This window comes from Stegodyphus dumicola, chromosome 6 (assembly GCF_044657685.1).
Source record: "Stegodyphus dumicola isolate Sdum_Otavi_A_Nest chromosome 6, ASM4465768v1".
NCBI lineage: Eukaryota > Metazoa > Arthropoda > Arachnida > Araneae > Eresidae > Stegodyphus > Stegodyphus dumicola.
The window spans coordinates 44,465,878-44,492,357 of NC_140773.1; the positions used below are offsets into that span (position 1 = coordinate 44,465,878).

The 26,480-nt window shown below is 32.1% G+C and overlaps 1 protein-coding gene across 3 annotated transcripts in view; it reads right to left on the bottom strand.

Moving 5' to 3' along the window:
• LOC118193280 (uncharacterized) overlaps nt 1-26,480 on the bottom strand; it is a 107,751-nt gene that overhangs the window by 71,774 nt on the left and 9,497 nt on the right. For all 3 annotated transcript variants that reach the window (XM_085818270.1, XM_085818269.1, XM_085818268.1), the window contains exon 3: nt 10,244-10,329. In XM_085818270.1, coding sequence (XP_085674396.1) covers nt 10,244-10,329 — 86 coding nt within the window. The remainder of the gene's footprint in view (nt 1-10,243; nt 10,330-26,480) is intronic.

Consider the following 26,480-nt stretch of genomic DNA (forward strand, 5'->3'; position numbering starts at 1 on the left):
GCAGTTTCCTTGGGATGCAAAACGAAAAAGGTAAAAAAAGTGCTTTTGTCTGAGAAATGTCGAAGGAGTAAGTTGCTTCACGCGATGGGAGCGCTGTGTCTTTCCTTTCAGTAACTATGCTGATGTTTCACTTTTGATTTCACCAAGAAATCTTTATTTAAACTTTAAAATAAATACTAAAAAGATTACTGGTGTGATTATTTTCCATCTCAAGAAGCTTGTTTACATTATGATATCTGATTGTAATGAAAGTTTTCCAAGAGAAAATGTTCTTAATAAAGCTAGGAAAAAAAACATGAAAGCAATATCTTTAGTGCGAGTAGTAATCACCACCCCAATCTATGATTTTCTGCCAGCATTTTGGCAGTTTTTCAAAGCCTTCAGCGGAGAAATTTAATAGCCACATGTCCAAAAACAGATCAACCATATTTCAGACGTCCTGTGCAGAATGGAAGATAGCACCAGCAAGATGTAGCTGCAGGTGTGGAAAAAGGAAGTCCGAAGGAGCAATGTCAGGGCTGTAATGTTTGTGGGTATGGCAGGAGCCCATTTCAGTCCAGACAGAGTCCAGCCAGTGAATGCAGACACATGTGGTCTTGCATTATCTAGATGAAACATTACCTTTTTGCAAAAGAGCTCAGTTCAACGCTTTCCCTTGATAGCAGTGTCAATGCAGACTAGCATCTCGCTGTACATTTCTTACTGTTGAAGGTTTTACCTTTCCCGAATATGCTTTCCCGAATAATACCACGACAATACCACCAGATCAAAAGCATGAAATTTTTGTTAGTCAAATTGCACTTTGTAATGCTACTGACAGGCTCACCGGGTGCAGACCAACCCCCTTTTCAGTCTGTGTTGTTGAAGTAAATCCACTTTTCATTACAAGTGATAATTCGGTACAGAATTTTGTCCATGCATTGATATTGAAGCAGATTAGTACAGGCCTGAACACGTCTGTCATTATCTGCTTCAGTTCATGTTTCACTTAGCGATTCAATTATTACGTCAAGTTTATGCAATGCATAGCATAACTAATAGACATTGCACTAATGTCTAACTCCTTAGCAAGCTCTCGAGTGGTTGCATACTGATCTTCTTCCACAAGTTCTCTCAGGTGGGCCTCATCAACATCAGTAGGCCAGCCAGAGAACTCTGCTTCTTGAATGTCATAGACCTTGTTTTTGAACTTTCGATACCAAACCTTCACAGTGTAATATGACACAACATTAGTACCTAAAACTGTACACGATTTGGTGACATTCTGTAGCTAACTTTTTACAACAGAACTGGAAACAAATGGCGTTTCTAATGAGGGTGTTGAGTTAGAATCATGGAGTCGGAAACGAAGTTAGGTGGATTTTGGGGCAAAAAGAGACAGAGTTGGACTCGCTAAAAACAGGCCAACTCCAACTCCAGTTTTAGTTGGACAGTTTGAATTTGAAATGAAATTAAAGTGAATTGAAAAAAAAAAATTAATGACAAACCGAAAAATTATTTTTATTTATGAACCATATATAAATAGTTATTTTCTATTTTATTGACATAAATAAATATAAGGGAGAAAGATAGATGTGATATTTGTCATTATTGATTAAACTGATTCATTTGTTACTTCATTTAGTAACAAATCTTATTTACAAGTTAAGGTAAACAATAGCAACAAGAACTACCACAATTGACGCCATTCTTAGGAAGTGAGCAGGAAAATGAGAAATTTTTGATCAAGCAAAAAGATAGGGAAGTACATACTTGATGATATAGAGGTTGTTAGAATTAAGAACTTTTTTAGGAGATGTAAATAACATTAATGTTTCATTAACAGAAAGACTGTGGAATGACCTTGCCCCAGGATTGGAAACCCTTCTTCTACATTGTATACAGCCATAAAAAAGCTACAATCTGAAGAATTAACACGCCAGAATAGAAGAATGTGATGTTTGTTCTTTCTGAAATGGAAAATATTACAGAAGGACTAATTTCTTAATGAAGAAAAGATAAACTAGTTTGCTAGGCAATGAGATCTTGCTGGGTTCAATATATGTAGATTGAAAACACCGAATTTTGTTGTATGACAAACAAATTTAAAAAGGCAAAGAAAACCATCTATGAACTTTCATTAAGAATGAAATTATTCTCAGAGCAATTGGAGTATTCAAATTAGGACAGTCAAGCTGCAGACATTGCAAATGAGTATTTATCATCCTCTTCCCGTGATGAATTAGGTTTTGAGAAATATTTGGAATAAATAATTTACTATGCCATCAATTTTTTTCCCTGTATCATCTTTTATATTAAAAAAATAAGCTGTAGCCCATGTGTATATGTTTACATATGTATGAGGGAGTCAGAGTCGGAGTCTTTGAAATTCCAGAAGTTGGAGTCAGAGTGGGTCATTTTCCCTACTGACTCCAGAGCCCTGCATGTTTATGAGAGAGTCAAAGTCGGATTCTTTAAAATTCCAGGAGTCGGAGACGGTCATTTTTCCTACCAACTCCATAGCCCTGGTTCTAATCTGGCAGCGTTATACATCCATTTCAAACACTTTGTACTTAATAATCACGATGTTTTTTTACAAATTTCACAACACAGTATTCTAACACAAGTCTCTTTCTTTCAAATAATAAAAAATTGTTTGACAAAATATGATTAAACATGCCAACATTAACTGTTTGCACAGATGATATTTGTGGCGACAAGAATCTTTTTGTTAAAAACCCTGTAAGTCAAAATGCTGCTCCTACTAAACATCTGTGAGTAACTTAAACATTTTTAGAATTACTTCAGTTGAAAATCATGCAAAATCATTCAATGCATAATAAAGTACAAATTACTTAATTTTGATCTATTGAATAATGCACTGAAATCAAATTTTGTAAAGAAAAAGGTTTACTTATCAAGGTGACTCCCTTCTTTTTCGCCCTTCTTGCACTTTTGCTTTTAAACCACTCACTACCAACCTCCTCATCCTAAATCTTCCTTGTTTCTTATTTCCCCTCATCATGTCTCTTTTCGTCCAGTCTTGCTTTTTATTGGCAAATATTTCCAATTTGCCTTCAGTCCTCATGAATGAAGATGCTTTCTCTCACTAACACATGACGAATTGTTTCATGAGCAATCATCCAAGGGAGACACTGCTTCTCTGATAATTCTTGATACTAAATTCTTACCTGAGACAATGGATTGAAATATTTTCAGCAGATATAGACTTTTCTATTTGTGATAACAAATTTCGACACAGTTGGTATTTGTAGCCAGCTGCTTAACAGAATCAGATCAGACTTTCAAGATAATGCAAATGAAAGATGTCAACTACTCTAGAATGAAGAAGACAGGATCCTTTCCTCAAAAACCAGGTTAAAACTGGCAGTGAAGTTCGCATATGCATCTATAGTAAGTGCAAAACTTATTAAGCCAGTATAGATGACCCAGAATGTTGCTTATTTCACAAACATACTAGGCTTTTGTCTAAACACCTGTTACATACCCAACTTCCAATGATACACCTAATAAGTCTAATGAAATCTGACCTGAAACACAATCATTTGGCTTGCGACAAGGAACTGTCTCCCCAAAGAAAACTGCTAAATGCATTAAAATTTCCTTGATTGTACCTATGGAAAATCCCATAGCTGTTGAAAATTTAGACAATGCTGCATCTGAACAACACATGATAGCTCTTATAATGTCTCCACGCAGCTGATGGTGAAAGCTAATCCTGATTATCTCTCTTAAGAGGAAAAAGCAAAGAATGAAAGTAATGCTGAATTTATTTTCAAGAATGATGTTAAATATCTTAGAATCCTCCACAATTTAATCAAAAGCTATAATCTGTTGAACAGTTATGAACAATCCATAGTGATGCAGAATTTTTTCAAGATAAGCATAAATCTAACAAACCAACCAGTATGGTCATTAGACATCAACTCATTAATTGTTACTTTCACAAAAATAACCACGCCTTAAGAGCTCATAATTTACGTGCGTTTAAAACTATCCACCCCAAAAAATAAAGCTTTAAAATTTATATTTCAAATTCAACTTTTACCTCTCTTAAACCATGACAAATTCCTAAAAATTAATCACTTTTTACATTTTGTAGCTCAAACTGAAAAATTCAAATCTAGAAGAACAGCTATACAGCGCTTTAAATGCCAAAATCTATGAACAATCCATAGTGATGCAGAATTTTTTCAAGATAAGCATAAATCTAACAAACCAACCAGTATGGTCATTAGACATCAACTCATTAATTGTTACTTTCACAAAAATAACCACGCCTTAAGAGCTCATAATTTACGTGCGTTTAAAACTATCCACCCCAAAAAATAAAGCTTTAAAATTTATATTTCAAATTCAACTTTTACCTCTCTTAAACCATGACAAATTCCTAAAAATTAATCACTTTTTACATTTTGTAGCTCAAACTGAAAAATTCAAATCTAGAAGAACAGCTATACAGCGCTTTAAATGCCAAAATCTAGGCAAGAGGTTCTCAACCTTTTGACTAATGCATACTATCTTGTAGAGATATTAGGTATTTTTTAAAAGCAGGAGAGATGAAAAATTAGCAGTGCCCTCACCAGAACTCAAACCATGGACCTCTTGAATACATGCCAAGTGTGCTGAACACGACACCACAAAAGCATGCTAAGAAGGCAAGAGAAATACCTTATATTCTCCTCCTTTTAAAGGGGGCCTGGGGGATTAGGGGACCCAATCGCCAAACCCTGGTGGTGGAGAATCATCATCCACCACCTTTTTTAGTTTGGGCCCACTGCAGAAACATTAGAATATTTTGGAAGCAGAAGACATGAAAAATGAGCAATGCCCTCGCCGGGTCTCGAACCACAAATACATGCCAAGGATGCTGAGCACTACACCAAAAGGCATGCTAAGAAGACAGGAGAAATACATTATAATCTAAACAAAGGATGAAAAACTTTAGTACCATCACCACGTTTTGCCATTATCATTTTTTAGTTTCCCTACAGAAATATTAAAAAAAATATTTTGCCATTTGCACAACCTTTTGACTATTTTTATAAAACATGCAAACATTAAAAAATATTAGATTAAAAATAGGTTACTATTTTTATTATCAAAATTTAAGTTACTTTAAGTTACAATTCTAAATTTTAGTGCAAAATTTAAGCCTGTTTAAGAGAGATCAATTTCTGTATGTCTAGTCTTATTTCACTTACTTTTAACCATAAATTAGAATCCACTTTTAATTTTGTTATGTATTTAAAAGTTAACAAGTATGTTATTTTTGAAATCTTCAGTTAGAATTTGATCACAGAAAATTTCTATCAATTGTTCTTTTTCTTCACAAATTTCAGGTATATTTGAACAAAATGAATTTCTAGTCCACTTTTCTTTTTTACAATCCTCAGAAAATACATGTTGAAATTATTCATCAATGAAAAATAATTATCTCTAATGTCGGATGCCAATTCTTCTTTTATTTCCAAATTATTTTCAGTTAGAAAACTTTCTAAAAGTGGTAAAAAGCTTAAAATATTATTATTCAGTTCTTTGAATATTAGCTCGAGTTTTTTTTATCATTATATTCTTTTTATCACTAATGGTAAACAAATTAGCCCTTTTTCCTTTTAATTCTAAATTAAATTCATTTAACTTTCCAAAAATATCAGCTGAATATGCTAAATGCGCCAACCATAATTCACTAAATGAGCATTTTTGCAATTCAAATTTTGAATCACAGAAGAAAATTTGAATTTCTGCTCGATGTTCAAAAAGACGATTTAAAACTTTGTCTCTGGATACTTTGGAATGTAACGAAGGCATTGTTATGAAACCACGAGCTGATAGACAGAGGGCGCTGACTAACAGCGCTCGAGCAATGCAGATGTTTTTGAGATAATAAACAGTTGAGAACTGATTACGGAAAAAATCATCCCATGTAAAAACAAAATGCAGAACTGTAACAAAATTATTAATGATGTATATATTGTAAATAGACTGTAATAAAGTTTGTTCTAATAGCTTCACATTATTGGATTTATGAAGATCTACCTGGCAGTCAGATTGAACGTAAGTACAAAGTAAATTCGATTTATTAATTTGATATTTTGTATTTTTACATAACAAAATGATGTCCGTGACAGGATGCCAGGTAGCTTTAATTCAAAATTTATTACAGTGAAACAGAGGCTTTTGAGATTTTATTTTAAATAGAGAGTATTACTGCTAAAATTTGAATGATTGATTCTATAATGAATATTTGTTGAACTTTGGATTATTTATTAAGAATTTTATTTACGAACAGTAATAACACTCACTACTTTTGATTTCAATTATGGAAGAACTTAAACGATTTAGAGGTTGTTTAAGAACAAATTTTACTAAGACTGCGAATAATTTAGATGAACTTTTAAAGGTCCATACATTAGATTTAGATAAAATTACAGTTCTTTTTGCTCAACTTGAAGATAAATGGCAAAAGATAAATACTTTGGATAAACAGGTATTAGTTCTCAACTGTTTATTTTTATCTAAAAAACATCTGCATTGCTCGAGCGCTGTTAGTCAGCGCCCTCTGTCTATCAGCTCGTGGTTTTGTAACAATCTCCCTACCTTGAGTACAATGGAATTGTACTCAACATCACAGAACAAGTCTCCTTGGCTTATTTATTATTCACCCACTCCTGGAAATAACTGGTGGAGATTTCAGGTCTGATTCAATTCTTCTATCCGGAAGAGACCGCAAAACCGTCATTTCGTTTGCTTGTTCACCCATTTCTAAAGGATAAATATTTTGCACGGGTCTTACTATATCACCATTCCTTGTTTTTACTTGAATAACACAAACATGTCCATCCTTTCCTGGATACAGCTTAATTACTCTTCCTAGCTGCCAATCAATCCGTTTACTCTTTTCCCTCCCAACCAAAACTATTTCTCCTAATTTCACTTGTTCCTTGATTTTACCGACTTTCTTAGAATTTTTAAGTTGTCCTAAGTATTCAGCTCTGAATCTTTTTCTTAAATCTTCTCTGAGTTTCTGACGATACTGCTAACACTTATTCAGCTCTGTTCCGTTTATGTGATCAAATTCAATTGTAGAACTTTCTACATTGTCCCTTAAAAACATATTTGGATTTAAAGGCATTAAATTTTTAATGTCTTCCGATATGTATGTCAAAGGACGGGAATTGACAACATTTTCAACTTCATATAACACAGTGAGTAATTCTTCGTAATCTAGGCTTGCCCTGCCTAAAATACTCTTCAACATGTCCTTTATAATTCTAATCAGTCTTTCCCACCATGCCAATGTAGGAGGATTAAATTTCCATTTAATTTTTTTAATCGTGGCTTTTCCCTCCAATTAATTTTCTGGAAAGGTCATTAGTTCCCATAAAGTTAGTATCATTGTCTGAATATATAATACTTGGTCTTCCTCTCCGAGCTATGAATTTTCTCCGGCTTCGCATAAATGCTTCTGTGGTTAGAGTAGTAACAATTTCAATGTGTATTGCCCGATAAACGGCACATGTAAATATAACTATCCATGTCTTCTTCTGGCCTTGAAGGTATAAAGGTCCAGCCAAATCGACACCCGTAATCTGGAAAACTGCAATCTGTTACTTTCTCCTCTGGTAATGGTATGGGGTTTACTCAATATACATATACACAAAGTAAATTTCACAAAATGAATTCAATACCAACAATATCTTAGAGAAAACTTCAGGCAGAGGTTTAGAAGAGTTCCTTGGATAACTACTGCTTAAACAATCTTCAAAACTTCCAGAGCAGACAATAAAAATGGGTGATATTGTGTCTTAATTGAAAATATCAATCGAAAATATGCATTTTGTCCGCTGGGGCGTGTAATTCACATTTACCCTGATAAAGACATTAGATTCGTGTATTTGAAAACTACTCATGGAAAAATACTCAGACCTGTGCAATATATCTATAGTTTAGAAATTCAAGCTTCAAGTAATTCAAACAAGAAGGAGAATCTTTCAGGAAAGGAGTCAGAGATTGTTCATGAAGTTCTTAAGGAGAAAATCACCAGAACTTGTCAGAACATGAAAATGCCTACTAAATTCACAGACTGTGAACTTTAACTAGATTTTGTAATTTTGTAATATAATTTTGATATAATATCATTTATCAAAAGGCGGGACAATGTTGCATTATTAATGTGATTAAAAGTGCCACCAATTTATTATCATTTTACATCTTGAATTAAATTGCTTTTGAGTGGCAACATTGTTGATATCTCTGTTTTGTTTTGGTGTGTTGTGAATCGGGAAATTCCCATTTCAAGTAAGCAGCAGTTAAGTTACGTTATTGAAATAATGAATGTTTTTCATCATTAAGATGTACAGATCATTTCATCATTATATTAAACTCTATATGTAAATAATCGCATTAATCAGTATGTATTTGTAAAGCAAAATAAATTGGATATTAAACGAAGCTGGATTTCAAGTCAAAACAGTTTTATCCAACAACCAGCTATTATGGTAGAAAAGTTTGTTGAAGTTAAAATATCTAAGTCTTGAGTAGAGATTATGCTGCTTGGGAGGAGGGGGTTGTAGGCTGAAATAAATAGAAATTCTTTATTCAAGCTTCTGTAGATAATTACTGCTGTGCATTCAATGGAATTTGTATTAGAAAGTTCAAAACTTGGGTGTTTAATATAATTTCAGATTATTATAATGGTGCCTTTACATCTATTATGAGTCCTATCTTTTCTTGTAGCATTATATAATCATGTATTTTTGTTTGTTTCATAGCCGGAGATGTGTTTCATTAACCAATCATATCATATATATAATATATTGATGCATAGTTAGTAATTTAATGTAGTTGTCTTCAAATTCCGTTATTGTTGAAATAGGATATAAAATAACAGCGATTTTAAATAGCTGTTGGTAGCTGCAATTAAGTTTTCTATCTGGTATGAGGCATTAAAAGTTGGGGCTTAAGTTTGGAAAATACTGTATAACAGCCATTCTGCCTTCTAATTTGTCCATTATGTTTTTAGATTCTTTAAACTTAGTGAAGAATTCTTTGATTTTAAATAGCTGAGTTTTTATTCAATCAAAGAATGAGATTTTCTAAATGCATGGCCACAGCAAGACCCATTTCTGCCATACGAGTCACTGTTTGAAATGTGCACAAGAACACTTTATTAAAAATTATCAAAAAGACAAGAATACTCCAAGAAATTGTATTCTTTGTGGTGGAGAACACACAGCCTAATATCTTGTATACCCATAATATCCAAAAACCACAAATAAGCAAGGAAAAAATCATTGAACTACCACCAAAAACAAATGAATATTTTTTGCCTTAAGTAAGATTCCTATTGCAGATTTAAGAAACACCGTATGGCAATCAAACAGAAATGACTCAAATAAAAAGAGTGAAGAACAGACTTAATCATTTACAGATTGGATAAAAATAATACTCTTTAAAGCTAAATACCTCTTTGAGAGATTAAAGCAATCAAAAAAATATAACGAAAAAAATTCAAATTGGAATGGAGTCCCTAGTACTTATCAGTAAATTTAAGAATGAATTCTAATCCTCACAGCAATTTTAATCACTATGGAAATGCAGGCGTCTTCAGTCATAATTTTTTTTAAAACAAATGGAATTAAAATATAGAATACAGAGCTTCACTACTTTCTCATAATCATAATATTGATATTATGCTATGCTCACCAACAAAACCCATCTCCTACGGCATGAAAAACTCAGTGTACAGGGATACAAAGTCCTACGCACTATGGACATGCAGGGATACAAAGTCCTATGCACAGACAAAAAGCACAATAGAGGAAGTGATACTACCATCAAGGACTGCATCAGGTACATCCTATATAAACTTAATGGGCCTCTTAGCCTTGAAGCTACAGCAGCCATGATTTTCAACAGACATGGTGATCCTTTTACTGTCATTTCATTCTATAGTTGTTCCCAAAACAGAATTACTGCCAAAGACTTGATACATTCAAGAGCAGCAACTACTCTGTGTTAATTTCTGGGGAATTTAATGCAAAACTTTGTACACAAAACAGTATTCAGAACGGATGCACAACAGATTACTATGCCATTAATAATGGTATAAATATAACTGGACTCACGAAGCCACTTTTGAAAATACATTTATAAATGTTACACAAATTGTGTATTATGATTAAATCATACTTTTAGTTTAAACTATAAATAAATGGTAATGAAAGCTTAAAAACCATACTTTGAATCAATGTCTTCTTCTAGCAGCTGACGAAGAAATTCACCATTTTCTGTTTCTCCAGTTATATGTGAAGACATTGTCAGATCCTATCAATATAAAGAATAATATACAGTTTATATTTTTTAAATAAATACATTATTGCTCTTGCTTTTTGTCACATAAGAGTCTGTAAATTTGTAGAAAGGATAAATCAGTTGTTCTCAACCTTTTCTTGTACTAAGCACCTCTTGCACAACTGCTAGACAATCATTTCCCTCTCCTTTCCAAAATTCAAAAAATACATATATATTTATTTAAATTCAGATTATTCTTTAATGTATTTCATAAATTAAACAAGAAAAGTATAAAAAATAGTGATAATACCAAAACTTGAATAAAAGTGTCTTTTTTATGTTCATAAACTAAAAATAAATACTTTACAGGTAAATAAAAATCTAACTGAATTCCCCTTCACCCCTATGATAAATAGTATTGTACATTTGAAAACAAAGCAAGTATTGTAATTAAGACTTCTTTATTAGATCTAAATACATCTTGATACCCATATATTATTATGTTGGTAGAAATACCGGCACAACTGACAAAAGATTTGTGAAATGTTTATAGTATTTATATGAATCCTTTCAGTTTTGGGGGAGCGATGAAATTAAAATCAATGCGACGGCATTGAAAAGAGCAAAGGCAAATGTTGAAAGAAAAATAAATAGCCTATTAACTAATGATCACCATGGCCAAAACCTTCATTTAAAAAGCTTAAACAATTATAAAAATAAATAAATAAATAAAAACGTTTAAGTATCAGGTGAATGCCAAATTTGGTGGTTTCTTTATTAAATAATGATTTCATTCCGATAACCTTACTTTCACTATTCATGCTCATGACTAGAGCATAATGCCAAAATTGTGCATTTAAAAATTTTTTTTAGCAGAAACAGATTGCTGTGTACATAGAAAGAATAACAGTGTAAAAAAAAATGACAAGGATTTGTTGAGAAATATAAGCACGCAATGCCGAGTTTGTGCAATTCTCCGATTTGTTTTCAGCAAAAACAGATTGCTGTGCTCATGGGGTGAACTTTTTTTTTTTTTTTAAATTTATCACAGAATTCTCATTCATCTCTTCACTAAAGTCACCAAGACTTTCAGGAAAATAAGCTAAATATGAATTTAGGAAGTGGATCTTTATGCTCATTAAATAGCCTAAATTTTTGTGCTTCTGCAGCCTATTCTCAACAATTGATTTAAAGTCCTTCTTATTGACCCATATCTTTCCATACATGTTGCTACATTGATCTTTCTTACTGCCACTTGGTTACACGTCTCTAAAGATTTCTCTATTTCCATTGTTTTTCAAAATTACCATCTTTGAGAAGCTTCCTAATGTCAGGACCAGGACGCCTATTCTACGATCACTGGATCCATCTACTACTCGAGCGAACAATATTGACTAAAAAAAAAAAAATGGTATGGACAGCCCTTTTCAAGTTAATTCTCTGCTCCTCAGTTGGTGAGTGGGTGGATCCATTTGACTTTATTGAAAGGGGACAAGTCTTCAAGAAGCTTCAGACCAATCACAGCACAGACGAGTAATGAAATTTATAGTGTGTGCTGCCTTAAGTTCTAAGAATATTCTCCCGTGTTATTTCACTAAGTCAGGCGATGCATTTGTAGCTTAAAAGAAATGGCACAAAAAAAGTATTATGACCAAAAATGCAACAGAATATGTTGCTGTGTTATGTGAAGGAAAATCTCGTTTTCTAAGGGGAAAGTTAACGCAGGAATTTAGGGCTAAGAAATAAAGAGAGATGCGAGATACCATGAAAGCAACGGTAAATAGATAACAGTGAATCAATTAAGCTTACTTAAAATCTTTTTAGAAATAAACAATTTTAGTCATTTAAATTTATAATATGATTATATGATTAATTTGCATTGCAATCTAATAGTAAACTAAGTTTTTATTTATTTATTTATTTTCCATGCTTACATTAAAACTGTGTTTTCACATAATTTATTTTACAGTTAATATTAGAAAAATATTTCTTTGAGTAAGAAATTAGAAAGAAAATAGTTTTCTTAATGTTTCTTCCTTTCTTTTATTTCCTGTTTCTATAAAAATTATTTCTTTCAGGAAAAGAAATAAAATTCATTCGTTATTACAGTATGGACGATTGCTGCTGCATTCAACTATAACACATGCATCAAAATGTTTTATTTTAAATAATTTATTCTATAATTAAGATGAAAGAAAATAATTTTTCAATATAAAATACATAACCAAAATTATAATAATCTATTCTGTATGTGTGATTAATTAGTATTGCAATTTTTGTCACACGTATATTAGTAATACTTTCTTTTAATATTACATTGCTGTTATTGTATTTCTTATATACATAAGAACTGCTAGTTTAAATATTCTTCCTTCTCAAAAGATTTTATTCTGTTAAAATAATCAAAAGGTAGTAATATTATTTTCACAATGGAAATACTAGTAAAAATAATCAATGATGGTCTCCTGCAGAAGTTGTTCTTCTCAAACCGGTGTTTTAACACTTTGACACATTAAATATAAAACTGTAATAGTAATCAATATCTCTTTTACAATGTAAAAATAAGAACTTTGCTATGAACAGTTTTTTTTTTTTTTTTTTTTTTTTTTTTTTTGTGTGTGTGTGTGTTGTTGTTAAGTTGTCAAAGAAACAATGATTTTTTAATACTAATAGATTACAAATGTACTGTTTCATGAACAAACCCTCAGTCTTATAGCATAATACAATAGTAATGCAGTATAATTCTACTAATAATCCCACCAGTGGCAGAGCGAGAGTCGCTAAATACAGGTAGTTCGTTGCGTGGTTCGAATCCCGCTAACGGGTTTGCCGCATCAGCGTTTTTGTGGCTTTCCTCATGTGTAACGTGCATACGATCCAGTTTCTCTCAGAAAGTCCTCCCTTAGAAACCTGTTTTAAATCGTAATAAAATTACACACACAGAGGAAAAAAAATTTATGTGTGCGTAATATTATTTTATATTACGCACAAAAAGGCATTTTTTTAACGTTTCGCATATTACCTTTATTTATTAAATATCATGTTCTTCACACTTAAACCATAAAATTCAATTCAACAGCAATATCACGTAATTTAAAAAGAACATATTTTTAGAATTTCCAATACACAGTTTCGCGTACTAGAGATGAAAATGTTTCTTCCCTCTTTTTTTTTTTTTTTTTTTTTTTTTTTGTACAGTATTGTTATTGCTCACTTTGGAACCATTGAGTTTCTTAATCGAATATTCATAAATGCTTTACAAAATATGAAAACAGATGATAAAACAAACTCCCGGTTCCAAATTTGAGCTTCCAGATGCCTATATTAGGATGGAGGATTACATTATTCAAAATTTGATGGCTCTAGGTACCGCTGTTTTATCACATTGCGAGAAACATTAATACATTTATGCCAATTCTTCATTATTTAATTTCTTTAAATATAATATAGTGCGATAATATTTGATGGCAACAATTTGAAAAGTGAAATGCCATTTATCGTGAAACGCCACAAAATGGCAAAACGAAATTAATAGCCTTTCTGGGCTAAGGCCATTTGGGCTAAAAATTATTTTTTAAAAATATCACACTAGTTAGTAGTACTACTACTGAAAAAATATTATAAAGCTATTTTATAGTTTTATATATATATATATATATATATATATTTTAATTTTTATTTTACAGTAGTGTGAATTTCGCGTAATAACGAACGGTATTCCTTATTGTGTTCACAACATTGTTAAGGTATTCCACTATTATATTTTAAAATGAACTTATTTTTGCTGTACATAAATCAAGCAGACACTTCCCGGATGTCTATATTATTATTAACTGAAGAGGATTATGTGCTAGATAAATACTTATCTTCTACATTTTTAAACTACACAACATATATCTATAATTTCAGGAAAAGAATAAATAACCTTTCTTTCAGTAGAAATTGTGCTCTTGTTTTCTGAATGTGGCTCCAAATACTCTCTCAGCTCATCGCAAATTAAAATAACTATAGTACAAAGTCCGAAATCCGAACTGGTCGTGACTTCGACGATTTCGGATTGAGGATTTTTTCAGATAATAGATCATCAATTTAAATCTGGTCAAATGGCATGCAGAAATTATACAATTAAAAATATGAAATCATAATTTATGAAATAAAGAACAATTATGATCTAAAGGGTATCAAAACTTACAAAAAAAATTATGAAAAGAAGATGGATAACATGAACTTGAAAAATGCATAATATAATAAAAGCTATCGCTGTATACTGAAAATTAGTGTTATCACAACACATAGAACTGTTTCAGCACAGCCTGACAACATATAAATGTTAATTCAGTTGATGAGTTAGATGGTGATAATACCACTTCACTTAACAAATCCAATATTCTACAAGATGTTGCAAAACCTGGTGTTAGTTTTGAGAAGTTTATTAGTGCAGATGGCGATGTTGCCATGTGTGCTGCAATGATATCTGATATACAGTACAAAGTCCAAGATCCGGACTCGTCAGAACTTTGGCGATTCCGGATTTTTACGGATATTAGATCATCAATTTAAATCTAGTAAGATGGCCTGCAGAAATTATGCAATTAAAAATATTAAACCGCAACTTATGAAATAACGAGCATTTATGATCTAAAGGGTATCAAAATTTACAAAAAAAAAAGCTCAATATTTATTTGTTTACTTTATTAAACATTTTTGTTCCAATGTAAGTTGCTTAAGTTGCTTCATTTTTTTGTTCTAATACTTTCTTTTTCATTTTGTAAAAAGATATAATTTCTTGTTCAGTTACAAACTTCCACTGTTCAAGTCCAGTAATTTTTGTGTCGAGAATACCGCCCAATTTGTCAATCGAATTTCTTTCATTTTCATTAACCTCTCTGTCACCCTAAATGTCTTCTCTAAATTCTGCTACCGCTTCTGGGTTTATGCGAGTAACATAGCAGTTATTCTTAATTAAAATAACACTAAATGTAATCTTTTGGCCTATGAGTTGCATTAACAAAATCTATTTTTAGTATATGAAAAGAAATGTTTTCCTTGTCAACATTTCTTAGAGCATTTAAAAATCTATAATCATCGCCAAGCGTAATGTTAGCATAAAAGGATGCCATACTCTTGTTATTCAATTACTAATATAACAAAAAATGTTTAGACATTGCTGCATGAGTCATTACTGAAGCTGTCATGTATTGATAAACATGCGGTGATGAAAGCAAAATATAATAAATAATGATTCGCCAGGTCGGCATCAGGGATATAAAATACTAGTAGGTGAATGTTTTGGTTTGAGATACTAAGCTCAGAAATTTATGCTTATACATGATTGTTCCTTCATTTAGGACCTAAGTGAAATTAAGAATCGGAATTTTTAAATGAAAATCTTCACATGTTTTATTATGGAAATAAATGTGTATGCGTAAAGCATGCAAAAAAAAAAGGTTCCTGGCTTTGAGATCCGGATTTTAGAGTATTCTGGATTTTGGATATCCGGATCTTGGATTTTGTACTGTACAAGCAGTCATGTCTGTCATCTAAGAAATGTCATCAGAAGAATATAGAGAGGATATCATTTCGCTCACCTGCCAGTGATTGTTACATGCCTTAGACACTTCAGAATGTTTTATTGAAACACGCTAATTAACCCCAGTTTTATAGAAGTCACGAGTACATTTGGACATGAAGTTAACACCATTTTCATACCCATCTACAATAGCGCAAAATACAGGAATTTTTCATCAAAAAATTATCTGTGAGCACACTTTTTATAGTAATTAATGTAGTACTGTAGCAATAACATACAAAACACACTGTAGTGTATACATACAACTTGCGCAAAAAAGGGAGGAGACAGTTTTATACCTACCATTTTACTGGGCTGATTGACGAAATTTAACTTGCATGTTTCATGTCTTGAAAATACGACTTAGGATGTATACAGTACAAAGTCCGAGATCCAGACATCCAATATCCGGAATGATCTAACATCCTGACCTCAAAGACCTGAGCCCAACCACTTTTTTTTTTTTTTTTTTTTTTTTTTTTTGTATGCTTTATGCATTTGATTCCCCCCCCATAATAAAATATGACAGAGTCCCGATTCTTAATCTCACTTCGAAACTAAATAAAATAAATCATTATTGAAGAAATAATCATTTTTGCATAAATTTGCGAGATCAATAATTTGACTCCAAATCTGCATATCTGCTTGGCATACACCTCAAATCAAAACATTCTACATAGAAAGATTTTTGATTTCACACCAACTAATATTTTAACCCTTGACACCAAACCTGGTGAATCATTATTAGTCCAAAGGGATTTGAGTTCCGAAGGACTATTTCGTTTTGGCATTTTGTATCGGACTCATAAATGTCGGTTCTCTTTTCAAACTGTCACCACAAAATGTTAGAGTCCTGCATTATATTTAAAGAAATTAAATAATGCAAAATCTGCATAAATGTATTTATGTTTCTCGCATTGTGATAAAACAATGGCATCTAGAGCCATCCAGTTTTGAATGACGTAATCCTACTGCTAATCTGAAATCCCAAATTTGGAATTTGTTTTATTATCGATTTCATATTTGTAAAACTTTAATGAATTTTTGAGTAACAAACTCAACGATTTAAAAACAAGCAATGGCAACACTCTATGGGGGAAGAAAAACCTTTTTATCTATAGCGTGTCAAACGATATCGGAAATTCTCAAGATATGCTCATTTTAAAATTATTTTGCGACATTGCTATTGAACTAAATTTTATGGTTTAGGCGCAAAGAACATGATATTTAATAAATAAAGGTAACACACAAACGTTAAAAAAATGCCCTTTTGGACGTAATTTAAAATCTGAAACATTTCAGATTTTTTTATTACTGTATTTTTCTTTCATCACCGCATGTTTATCAATACATTACAATTTGAGTCATGAGTCGTTACTTTGAGTAATGACTCATGCCTAAAAAAATTTTTTATATTAGTAATTGAATAACGAAGACTACGGTAATCTTTTCTGTTGACATTACGCTTGGCACCGATTACAGATATACTTTAAATGCGCTAAGAAACGTTGACGATGAAAGATTTTCAAAAACTTTCAAAAAAAGAAAGTTTAACAAAAATTTCTTTTCATATGCTAAAAATAGATATTGTTAATTATACACATAGGCCAAAAGATTACATTAGTGCTATCTGAATTAGGAATAACTGATTTGTTATTCACATAAAGTCAGAGCTCACATGGCCGTATCGGGCGGCAGAATTTAGGGAAGAAGAGTAATTAACAGAAGTTTTTCATTGCGATGACAACACCCTAATCATCAATCAAGTAAAGGAAGGCGAAATCTGTAGTATGGTTCTAGATCCAGAAAATGCCAGGACCAATAGTGAAGAAAGAGACAGAGGGGATATTGAAAATGAAAAAATTTTGACTGACAAGTTACTCGAAATTCTCGACCCAGATATTACAGGACTTGAACAATAGAACTTGGTAACAGAACAAGAAATTATATCTCTCTAATAGAATTAAAGAGAAAGTATTAGCAAAAAACATAGCTACTTAAATAACTTAAATTGAAAGAAATGTTTAATAAAATAAACATATAAATATTAAGCATTTTTTCTGTAAATTTTGATACCTTTTAGATCCTAACTGCTTCATTTTTTCATAAATCATGATTTAATATGTTTAATTTCATAATTTCTGCATGCCATATTACTAGATTTAGACTGATGATCTAATATCCGGAAAAATCCCAAATACAGAATCGTCGAAGTCCCGACGAGTTTGAATCTCGGACTTTGTACTCTATTAGATTTATATATAGCATTGCTCTAAGATAAGCATTTTGATTCAAAGTTGGATATTTTTTTTGAAAAGGGCATGCCGATTTTTTTCCGAATTTTGATTATACAGTCAAAAGTCTTTAATCCGGACATCCATAATCCAGACCTCAAAGCTACAAACTTTCTGCGTAAGTGCATTATGCTTTTACGCATGCGCATAATACCTTTACACCTGGCATATGTGTTTACGCATGTGCGTAATACGCTTATGCATGCACATTTAATGTATAACAGATGATATAAGCTAAGCTAAAATTATCTAATTATCTATTTCAGTTAATGTTGCAAATTGCGTTGTACCTTAATCTTCTAATTGGATCTGGCTTATTATTTTTTGCAGACTGTTAGAGCAATTTTATAAAAGTAAGCTTGAACTTTCGATTATGTCAAAAAGAAATTTCTGATTCTGGAGCTGCCAAAGGATGTACAAAGCGAAAGCATGTTTCGATATCCATCAAACAAAAAGTGGAATTGCTTCAAAAAAATGGAAAGGCATATCCTTTGTTTCCCTGACCATTCTGAAATCTGTTTATCAATTTCACGTTGCTCTGTGGGAGGGGGGGAACGTTGCGGCGCACAATGAACTGGAAGTTGATCTGTCAGCACTATCCTTATCTTCAGGGCAGATGTTTTTATTTTATTCGGCTTATAATTCCTTACCAAATGTAGTATTTCATCTCGATGTACTCCGTCTTTGATATGATTTAAATCAAATTCCTCATCATTATAAATATCACAAATACACATCAAATAGTTTTCGGGTTGCAAATTTCTAATTTCGACTATGCATAATGTACGCTTTACGCATTCGCGCGTTGAAAGAAATGTTTAATAAAGTAAACAAATAAATATTAAGCTTTTTTTTTTTGTTTGTTTGTAAATTTTGATACCCTTTAGATCATAATTGCTCTTTATTTCATAAATTATGGTTTCATATTTTTAATTTTATAATATCTGCATGCCATCTTACCAAATTTAAACTGATGATCTATAATCCGGAAACGCCGAAGTCCCGCCGAGTCTGGATTATAAAGACTTTTGACTGTATACACATTATTCACAAAAATTAAATGTTGTAAAATTTGTTGAGAAACTCACTAAGAAATTTAAAAAATTTATCTTGTTTTTTTTTTCTTCAGTTTGTACCAAAAATAATTGACTTCCAGAAATTCTTAATTTATAGCAAGCTATTTTCCTTTCCCCTTTTTCATTTTGCACAAGTGGAAAAAAGGTTTATCATTCATACTTTCAAAGAATTTGAATGAAGTGCATAAAGCACATTATTGCTTACAACAAATATGCCAAGTTTCAAAATGCGCCAATATATAAATTCACATATATCTTTAGAAATTTTGAATAAAAAAACACTAATTTTTTGCAGGCATGCCTAGAAATACATCTACTCTAAGATGATGGTAAAAATTTGATAATTATAATTTTTAAAAAATTTTCAAAAAATGTATAAAAATTACTAAAAAATAGAAATTTTAAAAACATATCAGAAAACAGCTGCAAATTTTATCTGGATTGAATCAAAATTTCAAACTGTGAGACAAGGAATCAAGTTAAATAGAAAAAAAAAGGGCGTAGTCCATATTTTAGGGTACCCCTTGGATTATTGCCAAATTGTTATTTCATTTATGGTAACCTGAGAACTTTATGATGAATGTTGTGAAAATCCTATAATGACATGGTTGCAGCGATTTCCTCCCTTGGGAAAATTTCTCAGGGCTTATTTACATGTTGGATGTTGGTTAGGAAGTATGTTGCTTATTTCATGCTTTACACCATAAAATGCCTGCTGGTGATACGATTAACCTGAAGTTTCTGTATGCTTTGGAAAGAATAGGAAAGAAAATATTGATTGACTCATATGTAAATGAAGATTTAAATAGCTTCATTCACCTCTCAGTAAATTATGCAATGAGATTTAAGGATTTGGAAACTGGAGCTCATATCAATACTATGAAAGGTATGTGGGCTCATATCAATACTATGAAAGGAAAAAGGGATTTTCGAAAGAAATGCAACCGACAGTCCAGCAGTAGGTTAGGATATTTTTTATTTTTGTGAATTTATTTGTGGTTGTGGTGACAACCGTATAAAGATTCTAGTTCAGATAATTTTAAACAGTTTTTGGATGCTGCTAAGGAATTCTGTGTGCAAAACACTGAAGATATAGAAATTTCTAAATAAGGCAAATTAATATTTCCTTTTTGTACTGCGCAGATTAGAAACATGTATTTCCATTTTTATGTTAGTTCCTTGTTTTATTTTGATTTAAGTGCAGTTTATTGAGATAATAATTTTTTTATGTTTTAATTATGTTTTATTTCATTAAGTTTTGGACACTATTTTACTTGGGAGGGCGTAGCATGTAGACAAGAATCGTTCAAAAAAAAAATCGCCAGTGTTCCCCAAGGGGTACCCCAAAATATATTTTTCCCCCAAAACAATATTAATAAATATAGATACCAAATTCAATTAACACCAAGGAGCTAAAATACTGAGAGCTAATTTTTTAAAAACAATCGAAATAGGGAAAATTAGTGTATCATTACAGAAAAATCTGATAATATGTCAGAATAACAATGTTAGAATAATACCATATAAAAATCTAATATATATCCTAAGTCGTACTTTCAAGACATGAAAAATGCATGTTAAATTTTGTCAATTGACCCAGTAGAACAAGAGATATAAAACTGCCCCCCCTTTTTTTGTGCAAGGTGTACCTATATACTGTAAATTGCTAATATGTAGAAAAAACTATTCCAAAAATAAAATTTGAGTCCCCAGTTAACAAAAATTCTTGATTTTTTAGTTCCTTGAGATTCACGTTAATGGGAGTTTACTGTAACAGTTTTCTCCAAATAAGAGAAAATTTTTGATTTCTTTATAAGTTTAAACAGGTATATATGCACATGGAGAGCAGTGCCAAGTTGCTCTGCAATGCTGACAATTCTACAATCCTCTTTTTTTTTTAGCTGTGCACAAGGGCAGAAGACCGGAAAAAAGAAAATAAAGTGCTTTATCATGCATATTTGTTGCTCTTTTAATTTAGTAAATTTGTGGCAGTTTTTAGTGTTTCATTATGGACGCTTCTTGCATTATCGATTTCATTCATTTGCTGCCGTTTTGTGCAATTTTCACTGTGTCACCATTTTTTAAAATGGCTAGTGTTTTTCACTTGCAAAATTGGCAAAAATTGGTCACCAAAGATTGCCAACTTTATGGGAGCTTTTGGTGGATAAATGCAGATAATCAGATTCTATCAGTCATACTTTAACTCCAAAATATGAAAGAAATATTCTAGTCAGGAAGGGTATGACTTCTTTAGTTAGTCTGTTCAAAGCATTCATAACTAGCATGACTGAATTAATTTGAATTTTATTGCTTGCAAACACCACATTGATTATTTTACCTAAAAATGCTGACAATCTCTGGTGCAATTCTGTTATCGGGACCAGGTACAATCTATGCATGTATATATGGATATATGTGTGCGACACGCATACATGATACATATATGCTCATAGACACATATACATGTTCATATATATATTGCTGAATCTGGTCTCTTGATAGAAGAGAATACAATTTCCATTAATTTTACTAAAGTACAATAAGACAAAAAAAGGAGGTTAGAGTAGAATGAAGGATGCCCCTTGTATTATTGCGAAGTTGTTGTTTCATTTATCGCCAAGTTGTTGTTTAATTTATGGTAACATGAGTAGACTAGAAGAGAAACACGTTAATGTGACAAACAAAATCGTAAAAACAACCTTGTATTTAGCATAAGTATATAGAAACACTCAATCGATTTCGAGGGCAGCTAAAGGTCCCTCCTCATCAGGAGAAAGAAATACATAGAAAGAAGAAAAATAAAGGGGGAAGGAGTCTCAGAAACACGTGGTCCTTATCAGCACTGCACATGGTTATAACCGGATCTTTGATCAGAGTTACACTGGCCGCCTACTTTTACTGAGCCAGGCTATCTGATCAAACATGTAACACAAAAGACAAAAAAAATTAGTTAAAAATATACGAAGTTAAAAATATACATATATGTTACATATATGTTAAAAATATACATATAGTTAAAAATATACGCAGGAAAAAATAGGATTCAGCAATATATATATGCACATGTATATGTGTCTATGAGCAAAATTTGGGAAACGCAGAAGGATACAATCCGCCACCTAACTACTCATAACGTTAATTTTAACAACAAATCTTTGGGTTCGAATCTTAGCAAAAAGGAAAATGAGATCTTAGGTGAAATTCATTCTGATACTAATATCATTATCTCTAAAGCTGATAAGGGCGGACAGATCGTTGTTATGGACAAACACACATATATTACTGGAGTTTCTAAACTGATAAATGAAGGCCCATACTGCTCGATCCCTAAAGATCCTTCAACTTCGGACCTCACGAAAGTTAAAAGTGCTATCAAATCTTCTCATATTCTGCCAACTCAACTGAAAAAATCACTTATTCCACCTATTACTAATTGCGCTAGGCTTTATGCTCTTCCAAAAGTCCACAAAACCGGTATTCCTTTTCAACCAATTGTTTCCAACATAGGTACTGCTTCATATCCTTTGGCCAAATATTTAGTTTCCAGATTTTCTCCTCTACTTGCTAACAATATTCACATTGTAAAAAATTCTGTTGAAGTCATTGATAAACTTAAAAATATTTCTCCACTTCGTTCCATTATGGTTTCATTTGATGTCAAATCACTGTTTACTAATGTTCCAGTCGAAGGAGCACTAAATTGTCTTGAAACTAGGCTTCGGGAATTTCACTTCACACATACTGAAATTAATGAGTTGGTTTCGCTTACTAAAGTCTCTCTGAGTCAAACCCACTTTGTTTTCCAAAATGCATATTTTCATCAAGTTGAAGGATTGGCTATGGGTAATCCTGTCAGTCTGGTACTTGCTGACATTTATATGCACTATTTTGAAATGAAATTATTTGATAAACTATCTTTTCGTCTTTGGATTCGGTATGTTGACGGCACTTTCGCACTTTTTGACGGTAATAAAGAGGATTTATCCGAGATTCTATCTATTATGAATTCAATTGATCCAGCCATCCAATTCACTCTTGAAATTGAATTCAACAATTCCCTCCCCTTCCTTTATTCTTATAATCCGCAATGAAACTGATTTTAGCACTACTGTGTACCGTAAACCCTTTGCAGTTTGTTTACCACCCCATGCCAAGTCATGCCACCCTGTTAAACAAAAATGGCTTCTTTTTACTATTATGTATTCCGTGCGCTTAAAGTTTGTTCCTCTGAATCTTTGCTTACCAATGAACTTAATTATTTGAGAGCAGTTGCGATTGACCGTGGATTTTCTCCTGTGATTATTGATAAAGCCGTTAAAAAATTTTTAGATTCCCATCAAAGAAGACATTCCACTGTTAGAAATAATATTAATCACCTTGTTGTGCTTCCATTTTATCCTTCTGTTAGCTATAAAATTGCACGGATTCTCAAGAAATTTAATTTTCAAGTCGGTTTCTTCCTTATTAATAAAATTCACCCTTCGATTCTAAAAGATTGCGTTTCTGTCTTGAATTCTTGGGGAATTTATGGTATATCGTGTCAGTGTGATTTAAGATATATTGGCCAAACAAAAAGAGCGTTGAAGTTTCATATCAAGGAACATGAATCTTATGTCAGAAAAGGCGAAATTAACAAGTCTTCAATAGCATATCATAGTTGGACATTTAACCATAATTTTGACTTTGGGTCTGCAAAAATTATCCAAAAGGCTTTTTCCATGGGTGAATTGGATTTTGAGGCTTTTCATATTCACAAAGATTTAGCAGGTTTAGTTAATGATTTGAAGTCCAATCCAGTCCTTTCTAATGCCTATAAAATTCTACTATCTTAATTCTGTTATTTTTGCCGATAGATGGCGTTACCTCCTCGCATTTGGTACTACCAGAGGGTATAAAAATCTGTTCAGTGGTTGCTTTCCATTATTCGAAGTTCAGATTTTGAGCGTGAAGGTACATTTGCCCCTCGCTCCCTATTTTTAACTTCGCTAATTTTTCTTGACCTTTGTGTTACAGTTTGATCAGGTAGCCTGGCTCAGTAAAAGTAGGCAGCCAGTGTAAATCTGATCAAAAATCCGGTTATAACCACGTGCAGTGCTGATAAGGATCACGTGTTTCTGAGACTCCTTCCCCCTTTATTTTTCTTCTTTCTATGTATTTCTTTCTCCTGCTGAGGAGGGACCTTTAGCTGCCCTCGAAATTGATTGAGTGTTTCTATATACTTACGCTAAATACAAGGTTGTTTTTACGATTTTGATTGTAGCATAAGTAGTTGAATGTTATGGAAACCCTATTATGATGAAATCAGTTGCATCATTGTGGTAAATTTTGAACTATGGGAAACATTTGTAAAGGCTTGTGGTGTGTATTGGTTAGGAAGTACACTGCTCAAAAAAAAAAACTTATTATATTACTGATGATTAGGATTCAGTTCTTGACAATTACATTCTAAATTAGAATTTTAAGAATATAATGAAAATACGCTACGCACAAAAATACATTTTAGGGAAAAAAATGAGTTGATTTTTTATGTTTTAAAACTTCTTAAATTCATTTAGTAAACATCGTATCCTTGTTGTTTATTGAATCCAGAATGTTGGTGTCGTTTATATAATTATTCTTACTTGTCCACAGAATCTGCTGACTTATCCAGCCATTAAGTAGCTGCAGATCATTTCTACATAACCATTGAACTTCCATTAATTCAGTCTCTAGAGGGTTGTATGTTTATATCATAATTTTACTTTTATAAAAAATGATTATTCTAAATATTATGTTTCTATAAAAATATATTGTGCTTTAATATTTAATTTGACTTATCCTCTAAGTCCTAGTTCCGACAACAATTCCGTCAAAAATTCCGAATTACTTAAGCTAAAGTAAAAGATTTAGTATACATTCACTATATGTTAATAAAGTAATCAGAGTGTAATAAAAATAGATTATAGAATTTACGCTGATGTAACTTTTTGTTTGACTGCACAACATGTAATGGAAGAGAAGGTTTGTAGAGATCTGTTTTTGACATGCCTCTAAAAGTAGATGTCATATTAATTTTGTCTCTTCAATGTCAAAAAACTTTCCTTTGAGAGGCAACTTTAGTTTTGGGGAAAGAAAAAAAATCATAAGAAGACAAATTTGAAGAACATGCAGGACGATTGAGTAGACATACTTATTTTCGGAACACAAGCGGTTCTTCGACTGGTTATTGAATAATGAAAAGATGCATTGTCATGCAACACAAAACATTTGGAATACGTTTTCTGGCTGAATAACGTAAGATTAAATGTCATCTGCTTAATTCACATCCATTTACAAATCAACTACTCGGGCAATTGCAGAAACGTTTTGATCCTGAGCTTGTAAGTCAAACCTAATATCACTGGATTTAAACACTTCTTTAATCTTCCGAGAACGTTCCTTCTTTAGCTCATATTCCAAGAATATTAGGTGAATACAATTATTGCCAAAGAAATTGAATATTCATTTGCACTACGGCTTGGTAGTTTACTAACGAGTTAACAAAACTTAAATTCTGCTTTTTGTGTCAAAGAATACAACAATATTTTAAATATTTACAAATAAAATATTAAATTGGAGATTTAATTGAAGCCTCATCAGTTGCCTAGCATTTGAAAAAGAAAAGATTGTTAAATACTAATTGTTTGCTGCTCAGTCTAACCCAGGCTGCATGGTTGGTTTTCGTAGTTTTTTAGGTTCTCTTTACAAAGATTCTCTATGAAAGCATCTTAATCAAATAGCTCCCATGTTCTTTCTATGTTCAAATAACCAACTAACCTAGTTTAAGCGCGATTTCCAAGTGAAGTTACTAGTAAAATCCGAATACTCATTAAAAATCATGTAGCTAGCCAATCGGGAGTAACATGAAAGATACGGAACCAATAATTGAAATGTTGTTACGGTACGCTGTTTCTTAACTTAGATGGTCATTCCTTAATTAAATAGCCCACCAACAGCCGAGCGGTAAAGACGCTGAACACTGGCAGTTCGGTTCGAGTTTCGAATCCCGCGAACGGGCTGGCCGCATAGGCGGTTTCGTGGTTTTCCCCATGTGTAACGTGTATACGAGCCAGTTTCCCTTAGAAAGTCCTCCACGAAGGCATCCCTCCCTTTAGGCAGATAGCCCTCGTGTGCTTTGCCATAATTAAATAATCCAATTCAATCCTTAATTAAATATAATTGATTTGTAAATTCTACTAGAACTGACGGTTAGAATTGAAGTGGAAA